Genomic DNA, 10,029 nt, shown 5'->3' with positions numbered 1-10,029 from the left:
CATTGCAATATTATTAAGGATTTTATGCCCGAGGTGGGAAAATATGTGCAGTAGACAGAAGACGAACATATCAGTCATGTTGAGAAAACTGCCCCCGTTTTTATACAATGACTCCTTTGACCCCAAATGTAGCTTGCCGTTAGCTAACTGACGGGGCACAAGCTTCCATTACTTGTTAGCTACATTAGCCTTGTAGCTCCAGCGCAAACCTAAAGAAGCAATGACTGCATTTGGGGTTTGGGGGAGGTGTTCAATTTGATTTCTGGTCAAATGTGAATTCTGGCCACTACTGCTTGAAAAATGACTTAAGAAAGATAGGATGACACACACACACACACACACATTACGACAAAGACATCTTCTCACTCAGCCTACAGACTGAGCAGCCACTGGCATGATCAGTAATACACAGTGCAGCAGCTTCTCCAGGCTATTAGACTCAGCATCCTCTCAGAGTGCCTCACGCCTGTTGATGGATCAGGGTGAGAGCAGTGTGTGGAGTGTGACAGACGCAACAGATCTGCCTTGACCTAGATATGAGCACAGGGACAAATTTAGATGGGTTCCCCTGGAGCACACTCACACCCACCCGTTTTACTGAGCGTATATAAGAATGTATCAGAACACGAGGGAGGTGCGTACACGGGGGATATGGTGTACACATTACTTATTTATTAAGAGCACCAGAACTCTACAGATTCAGATGATGTCAGAGCATATGTAAAAACAACATTTTAGATCATGTTATATAGACCTTAATATATGTTAATATAAAAACTGGTTTAGTTGATCAGATGACATATTGACCCCAATAACATTAATACAATATCAGTCTCCGTTTAGTTTGTATTACATCCATGTGAAACTGAGCCACAGCACTGCAAAGTTAAGGGCTTCCATAGTAGTAGTATTTTAGATCAGTCCATGTATTTATATGGTGCGTTTATGCCCCAAAATGCGCTTTTACTGGTAGTTGGTTCTTTGAGTGTCAAGGTTGTTGAAAAGCTGGTCATCCAGGTAAAAATATACCCTTTGCCGGTAAGCAAGCTGGTTGACCAGCTCTTTACCAACAAGAGCGTATATTGCAGTTGATCTTGGTCTTGCTGGTCATGCTGGTCGACCAGCTTGGTCAAGCTTTTTTGTGGTCTTGGTTGATCAGGTTGATGCTAGTATATACACACTAAACCATCAATCTCAAACAAAATCATACAATGTACTGACCAAGAGCTAAACTGGTCAACCAGCTTAACCAACTTGACCAGGTTGAGCTGGCCATGCTGTTTTTTCAGCAGGGTATTTTTTCCAACCTTTCTTAATTCTTTACAATTAAGCAATTTCAATTTATTATCATGCCTTTAAAACTGTCACACGTAGATGACCTCTTTGAAAATTAGTACGGGCTAAAATGTGCAGGAAAAAAAACTGATAAGCTTGGACCAAAATACTCCAGTCATAGACTGTGTGCACAGTTGCAGCACTTCTTAGCACTCCATGTGAGGGCTAAGCTGTGGTTAGCTGAATAGGTAGTCCTATATGAATGTTCATCATGGTTGTGACATCACAACTGTTAACACATTTACATATGACCCTTCCTTAGCATTTCATGGGAGGGCCAAGCTGCAGTAGGCCCAATGAATTCACGATGGCCTATTTTGCAGCTTAATTTCACATATGTGGACTATATGAACTAGGGAGTGAAGAGTTTTGACAATTTGTACATTCTCTATCATGAAAACAACATCTGTTTTTAATTATACAGGCCCTTTAATACAGTCAGTCCAACCCAAGAAGAGCTGGATCTGGTGTGTAAATTCGGCAATGCTGTGGCCCTTTAAGACTGACGCCTCAGTGTATAGCATTTAAACTGCAAAACTGTAAATAACCAGGCATTATGTTATTGTAAAACCTTGTTCATTTTACAGCACTTAGATTCAAATCAACAGAAAAAAATGAGCACTCTAGTCCTGTGTTCAAAGTGAGCATTCATGGTTCTGGATATGGAAGTATGTGTTCGGAGAGGTTTTTCATAGTTTGGCAGCTTGACTGGACGTGTTTTCTGGCGTTAGGGACTGCAGGAAGTCTGTGATGGCTGGTGCCACAACCGCTGGGTTATTCAGGTGGACGTGATGGTCACCTTCGACCGTCAGTATGGTACTCTAAGACAAAGAAAGAGAAAACACTGAGGAAACTGCAGTGTCCCAATTTGAGTACTAGCTACTTTAAGTGCACTTCACTAGGATGTAGTGCACCTGAATGACCTACTAGACATCAGTGTGTGTGTATATGAGAGTAAAACTCACTGCTTTATTCTCCCAGCCTTTTTCCAAGGCATCCATTATGTCCTGAGGTTGCGGAAAGGTTATTTTCAAACCCTGGTTTGCCCTGAAATGAACATATAAAGCCCTTTAATTATGCTGCTGTGTTATTATGTTGGTCCCTGACCCTATTTGAGCTAACCTGCTTAAGGCAGAACTATGTTAGTTTGGGGATTTGGCGCCATCTGTGGTGCCAACTGCAAGCATGTATGTAACTGCAAGCAACCGAATCAGAATTATAGGCCTTATTTACAGACTGTTGATCGCTGGTTCGAGTCCCAAGTCATGCAATGCATATGCACCCCTACTCTCTCTGGGGTGGGCTGATGGCACTTCCTCCCCACATCACTACTAGTGTGATGATGGTCAGCAAAGGCGTCCATTTCCTCCAAGCACGCTGGCTGCCTAGCAATGCTGCATCAGTAGCGGTTTGAAAAGAGGAGTAGTATTCACCCTCCTAGTGTTGGGGGGCATTGCTAGTGATCAGTTTACATGAACAGGGATTAAGTAATTCAGCGGTTAGAGCACTGGGCCATTAACGACAGGGTAGTAGGTTTTTGTTAGGACTTTTCTCAACAACTTATCAGGAAGATAGTGGAAAATGTGGCCCAATCCATGGCCCAGCCGTTTTGAGGTATCCTCCATATATTCTACAGGGGACTGATAATGCTAAAGCTAATGTAGTGTTGGAGCCTTCTCGGTAGGGTTGATATGAAAGGGGTTATCTTTTAGCCCAGAAGTCTGCTACGCTTAGTCAAAGCCACTGTACATTACACTTGTCAGCAGAACCCACCGCAGTACCAGCACTTTAGCTTTTATCTGTTCCTGCAAGAGTAGACTCTGCCCCAAATCCATCCTTGCAATATTAGTCTGGGAAAAAACAAACAAAACAAACACAAATAAACGCTCATAGTTAACAGCACTGCTCACAACAGCATGCAATAGGACATTTTTGACCCTGTTGACACCTGGTCACTTCATGTGACTACTATCTGGATTGTCTTTTTGTAAGAGTTGTGGAATGCGTCTTGGGGAGACGGATGCATTAACACTGCTATAACATGTGGCTCAAATGCATCTCCCACCCTACCAAATCTAATTTCTGGCAGGTAGCACCAAAGAACCCCAACCCACCTCCCACCACCAGGCTACAGGACACTAAACTGAATGAAAGCAGTCGACTGTAAATACCACCCAATAAGAACACTGATAGATCTACTGAGCAAAAAGAGAGTGTAATTAGCAGGCATCAGAATTCCGTTAGTTGCAGGACAGGTGGGATGTCAGGTCAGACCACCTCCTGAAGTGGTTTGAGTGATCGGATCTGTATCTGGTTTAAATGCGTCTCGGGTGCGTTTACACTTGCACTTCTATGTGGCTTGGCCTGACCCAGATGTAATCCTGATACTCAAGACACATGAAAGTGACCAGGTGTAAACAGGGTCTTTATTACTGGATACTGAACACATTACACAGGTACCTTTTTTAGCCAATTTTGTCACGGCTGATATACAGTATTAAATAAAGCTATAAGATTAAAGAAAGTAAATGAATGCAGAACAACTGAAATATTTTTTTACTGACAGAGAGAGAAACCAAACACATAGAAAAGACCAAAAGAAGGTGACTCACCAAGTTAATTCGGATGTCCCTGCTGAACACCACTCCTAAAATAAAAGAAAAAATATATAAAAATAAATAAAAACACTGTAAATAACATGAGACAGTGATGCTGTTTTCCTACATTCATTCCCACCTGACAGTCAGTCCTGGACTGGGCTGGACAAGAGGACTGAGGGTTGTGCAAAAAAAAAAATATGATTTATTCACTCGTAGTTGTATGAAAATGTTTGAAAACAACTGTTTAAATGAATGTTGATATTCCAAGTGAAGAAATACCACAGGGACAAAAGTACTGGGACACCAGCTCATCCACAGTTTCTTTTAAAATCAAGCATATAAAAAATGGGCTACCCTGATTTGGTTGGAGGAACTGTCTCCACTGTCTACTAGATTTTGGAGAACTGCTGTGTTATTGCTAAACCAGTTGTTTTACCCAAATACTACAAGGAGTATGCTGCCCAAATGTTTGGTGGACACCCTTGTAATGAATGCACTTAGCTACTTTTCTAGGCCTTGTAGTGAAGTGTCGCCAGGCAGCAGACACGCTCAGAGGAAAGTGCCGGTTTCCAAGCTCCACCACACCAGCTAACAGACGCCTGTGCTGGCCAACATCGCTTTAAGAGTGATGAGGGAAGAAAGAGAGCGCCATCTACCTACCCGGAGAGAGCACAGGCAAGTGTGCCTTCTTTTCTTTTTTGTTTTCTGGACGCTAAAGTGAGAAATGGGCAACTCACCCTGTAGCAATATTACATGCAACCAAGGCCTGTATCTTTAGAGTGGAAAACAAATAAAGAACTTCTAACCTCCGTCCACCTGATGGACCCCTCGTTCCAGGAGGATCTGAGCAGACTTATCTGAAAGAAATGGATTTGCTGCCTTCAGCCTGGAAGAGAATGAAAAAAAGAAATATCTTTAATCAGAGAAACAATCCCATATTTAGACATAATGTGTTTGTATAATTATTAAATAATTTAATTTAATTGAATTACATTTAATTAATTAAAATCAAAATAAATAAATGGGGGGGGGGGTAAACCTTTCTTGGGCTGACTCATAGGTGTAGACCCTGTCTTTTCTGTCATCCATCTTTTTTTCATACTCGAGCTGTTCATCTATACCTTTCCTTAGGTTGAGGTTCATCTTTTTCTGTGAGAAAATAAAAGACAAGACAAGACAACCATATTCACCATTAGTGTTGGACAACATCCGCTTTTAACCCATCCATGCAGTGAACACACACCGTGCATGATCTAACACAGACAGTGACAGTGAGCACACATGTCTGGAGCAGTGGGCAGCCATTGCTGCAGCACCCGGGGAGCCTTGTTCAAGGCCCCAACAGTGGCAGAGTCACAAGACCTTGCAACTTCTGTGTAAGTAGGTGTGGCTAAACTGCCATTGCCTGAATAGGCGGTTATATGTAAATGAGTTGGGTTTTGGTTTGGAGTGAGTCGGTCTCTACTGTCCAGGGAAGATGGTTTTCTACTAGATTTTGTTGTGAGAATTGTTGTGAGGATTTGACTGCTTCAGCTACAAGAGTATTAGTGAAGTCAGGATGTTGGATGATCATCACCCCACCTCATCTCCAAAGTACTGTCTGGAGCACCATGTATCATTCCAGTTCAATCCCAGCTCAATGCTGGGGGCCGTTATACCCCTCTTGCCCACACCTGGTATTAGGCATGGTGCCAATAGGTTCATGTCTATCTGCTCCAGAGAGTCCTATTATACTGGCTTTAGCTAAATGCGTTCATTAGAAGGAGGGACCACATCTGGACACTCATTTACTTTATAGATGTTATTTCTGTTTTTCGATGCGTTGTGGACGTACCATGTTTGCTGGGAGAAACCCATAAGAGTCCAGGAGCACTACAGCGTCCACCATCTCCGGATACAATGCACTGAACTGCCCAAAAAAAACAAAACAAAAAAAAAAACATCAGCGAAGAAAAACAAGCCACGCTTGTACTGATCACCATTGACCCCATTCACTGTACAGCATGACAAACATGTGATAAGGCCTTACCATTCCTGCTATGTTTCCACCTGTAGGGTAAACGAAGATATGATGACCGTGTTGGAGTCAATAAACCACTGATCAACAAACAGTTAAGCAGTTGGCCATTTACCCAGACTGACTACTCATTACATTTATGATAAGAGACGTGGTGTCGAGTTCATCCTGACCGTGACCTATCACCCAGATACCTTTGATTTCACTGCTGCCCTGTAGATAATAGACTTTTCACACAAAATACGGTGAAAGGGTTTGTTATTTGGAATGATAACGTGAAATATGCTCCTTGTTCATTTTTGTACCAACCGTAACTATACAACCAGTGATTATTCCTGCTCTAAAGTATTAATATTAAGAACATAACCTCATGAGAATTTCACAGTATTCATTATTCAATATATATATATATATATTTTTTTTTTTAGGTTTGTAAACAGACTGGAACAGACTAAATGCGCCAGCACACAGTACAGCAGTGCCATGTGCCAGTAAAATAAACTAATAAATAAATAAATAAGCACATGTATTTGCATTTGTGTTTTATATTTTTTAATTACACTTACAATGACACTAATTATAGTGCATGCAAATTTAAATGATGTAGGAAAAACACAGGAACAACTACAAATAAATTGTGAAAAGAAATTAATGAATCTAAAAATTTACATAAAGCAATATTTACTAAGGTGTTTAGCATTTCCAGTCATGCAAAAACCTTGTATCTCCAAAATGTCGACTTTAAAAACGTTAAAAACGTTCTTAATTTATCAATAAAAAGTAATTTTCGTATTGTCCACCAGATTCACATTATGTCAATAAAGTGAAAAGCGTCAAGAATGGAGATACAAGATTTTTGCCTGACAGCGACATTAGGCAGTTAGGAGTTGTTGTTAATAGGTTCTGTACAACTATTCTCAATCTCTTTTTAATGATACATGCAGTTGGTCAGCGTCCTAGAAGTACTGATGCAACTTTCTCAGACATGTCCATCACCCCTAATTACATATTGAACTAACAAACAAACAAAAAGACAAAAAAGACAAATGCATACTTTAAAACTACCTTATCATCTCCACAAAGTTATCTACAAGGGCTGAGCACTTGCAACAGTCACCTATTAATGACCAGCCTGATCCTTTCTATGAAAGCTAACTGAAATGCTGGAGGTTTTACGCTAATATTCGCACAGTGTCCCAAACCATACACTAACCACAGAGACTGTGGACTTAAAACAGAGCAATACGCATCAGTGTTGCAAAGTAGGTAGTTATGTTTTTTTTATGAAATTTGTGACACACAATTAGACCAGCCAATCAGAGGGAGCATGATCTGCTGCACATATTAAGCTGGAGCGGATAAGTGGAACACAGAGTGGGAGAATTAGAAACAAGTCCTTAATATCCTTAATATCCTTAACAGCACAAACCTCAAGTGCATCATTGCTTAATTAAATGGCTAGGATTGGGAGTGTAGGCAAAATTCAGAAGGTTCCTAATAAAAGTCTGGAAAACATTTCTTTCAGAGGAAGTGTAATAATCAGCTTACCCATACTGTGTCCTATTATGGAGAAACGCTTCCACTGTAGAGCTGCACAGAGAAACACAACATCTGTTAGTGGCACTGGGTCATTTCTACCATTCACACTCTACAGGCGAAGACAAGAATAAATAGACAGCAACTTTTAGGTTGTTCTACAATAAAAATAAAACTCTGTAATAGGTCACTTTGCCAGTCAGATGACCCCTGACGCGTTTAGAAGGAAAAAATAAACCCAAACAAAACATGATGGACTCATACCTTCTACGACTCGTCTCATATCTGCAACATAACAAGGGAAGCTGTAGAAAACTCCTGGAGGTCTATGAGAGGAAAAGCCATGACCTGGAAGATCTATGGCCAAACACCTCCAATCTGAGAGTCCAGGAGAGAGACAGAGAGAGGCAGATGTAGCACTCATAAGACATAACACTCCTTAGCATTGCATCTGGATTTTGTATTGTATATAGCTGTAGATTTCTACAGAGACTAGACAAGCTGTGTATGTGTGTGTGTGTGTGTGTGTGTGCATTTTCACATCAATGTCACCAATGGGTGCAACTTAAAGTAGCTGAATACATTTATTAGAAGGGGTGTCCACAAACATTTGGACATATAGCGTTTCTGCATCACATGCAAATATGGATCTATACTGCACACTTTTCCAACTAAAAGGTGCTAAAGGGTTTTGAGTGGTGCCACATAAGAATCATGTTTGGGTCCCGAAAGAACCTACCTACATCAACTAGATGTAAAATAGTACTTTATAGAACCAAAAGAGGTTCTTCTGTGGTATCACTCAAAGAACCTTTAATAGCACCTTCAGGTTAAGGAGTATGTGTAAATAACAAACACACAGACTGTAAATAAAATACTTGATACAGGGGTCTCTCAAATAGACACATACGACCATATATCAGATAGTAGTACTGTCAATACTGGTAGTAAAACATACTACCTGTATGTAATTTGTCCAAACAAATAAATAAATAAATAAATAAATAATTAAATAAATAAATACTAGGGAAAAAATGGCATCACATGCATAGTTGATCTACACTGAAACTTTACCGCTGGGCAGCAGTGGAATCAGGGTGTTAAAAGATCCACTGTTGTCCGACCAGCCATGAATGCACAGCACTGGTCGCCCATGATCTGGACCCCAAATCCGGCCCCTCATCTCTCCCCATGGCACAGGCATACGGAACTCAGACACTGTGGAAGAAATCAGAGGGGCTCCGTTAAAACAGTAAACTTTACATAACAGTTGTGTGAGGTCTACTGCAGAGCATCTACACAAGCGGTACTGGGCTAAGCTTAGGAAGACACTGAAGAACTGCAGCCATTCCAACAATGGACTCTCCTCTCTGCTGTGATCAAGTTCATCACCCTTCGCCCAGTGCCCTAGGATCATACCCTTCTGGACATCAGTCAAATCACGTCCTGTCCTTCGCCCATGATGATTGCTTTGCACTCTGCTACTCTCCTCGCTTATCTACATGTGCAACAAATCCTGTCCCATGGCATCTGTGACATCCTGGGCTGAGACCCACCCCTGGTTTGGAATGATCTGAATAATACTGTGATATGACAGGATGTTCTAGAGCTGGAGTGAGGGGCTTCTTGCTCATTGACTGCCTCCCAATGGCATGATAGTAATTCCCTTACGAATATCTTCTGTCACCTAATACTGTCCATGCCACAATGTCTCGCTAGTGTCATCTGAACCAGGGGTGGTTGTTCCCACTATTAGGTAGGTAGGTGTGTATGTGTGTGTGTGTGTGTGTGTAATTAATCACACACATTATTTAATAAATTTATCTGGGAACATCAATTTGTCCCAGACATTAATTCCTGTCTGGGAAACCGGCTCTATGGATATGTACGAATTGCGTGGTATACTGACCACTGACCATACCATAAACAATCTACAGGAATGTAGATAATATGATATAATTGATATCCTTATAATTGATATGAATGATATAATTTACAATATACAGAAGATACATACTGCTGGTAAGTGTCTGTGTTTACTACAGAGTTCCTGTAGAGTTATTAGAAAGCTATATATTTACTAGAAAGCTCTATATCTTCAAACAACACTAATATAGCTATCTGACCTGCAGCGCCACTTGGATCACCCACAGTCCTGAACACAGCCTCAGGTGGCATAAACAGTCTGTTTCCCTCACCTGTGTGTTTCATCGTTGCAGTGGCCAGGTGTCTGACACTCTTCAGTGCCTGAATCATTCTTCACACAGACAGCAGCAACACTTTCCCCACGTGACCTTTTGATCAAAGGAATCGAAACCTCTAATTTTCTGTGATCTACCTAGAGCTAACGCTGCAGGCCGAGATCATGGCCCAGGCAGGGGCGACCCGCCACAGAGGAAACCCCGCTGAGTCACAACATAGACTTTACAAACACACCGAAATTACGCTGGATACAAAGTTATGATAAGTGTCCTGTAAAGTCACGCCACCAAACCAGCGCTTTCTGACCCGGGTGAAGTCAGTGATGACACACACACACTT

General features: G+C 41.2%; 1 protein-coding gene across 1 annotated transcript; it reads right to left on the bottom strand.

Moving 5' to 3' along the window:
* Positions 1–661: 661 nt before the first annotated feature.
* Positions 662–10,029, bottom strand: serhl (serine hydrolase like). The gene is made up of 12 exons (XM_072656793.1): positions 9,687–10,029; positions 8,563–8,706; positions 7,753–7,866; positions 7,501–7,542; positions 5,965–5,984; positions 5,770–5,844; positions 4,975–5,084; positions 4,742–4,821; positions 3,948–3,982; positions 3,109–3,185; positions 2,301–2,382; positions 662–2,156 (listed from the first exon to the last, which is right to left on the bottom strand). The coding sequence occupies exons 1-12, from the start codon at positions 9,742–9,744 to the stop codon at positions 2,025–2,027; spliced, it is 969 nt and encodes a 322-aa protein (XP_072512894.1). The 5' UTR covers positions 9,745–10,029; the 3' UTR covers positions 662–2,024.

Source organism: Salminus brasiliensis, chromosome 15, assembly GCF_030463535.1.
Source record: "Salminus brasiliensis chromosome 15, fSalBra1.hap2, whole genome shotgun sequence".
Lineage (NCBI taxonomy): Eukaryota > Metazoa > Chordata > Actinopteri > Characiformes > Bryconidae > Salminus > Salminus brasiliensis.
The sequence above is the reverse complement of the archived record's forward strand: the minus strand, read 5'-3'. Positions and strand labels throughout refer to the sequence as shown.

What these genes read in the sequence shown, in the direction of transcription:
- serhl (XM_072656793.1), bottom strand. Translation starts at nt 9,744, where the DNA reads ATGATTCAGGCACTGAAGAGTGTCAGACACCTGGCCACTGCAACGATG. An exon ending in GATTCCACTGCTGCCCAGCG is followed by an intron (nt 7,867 to 8,562) that starts GTAAAGTTTCAG and finishes CTGGACTCTCAG; the next exon opens with ATTGGAGGTGTTTGGCCATA. An exon ending in TATGAGACGAGTCGTAGAAG is followed by an intron (nt 7,543 to 7,752) that starts GTATGAGTCCAT and finishes TTCTCTGTGCAG; the next exon opens with CTCTACAGTGGAAGCGTTTC.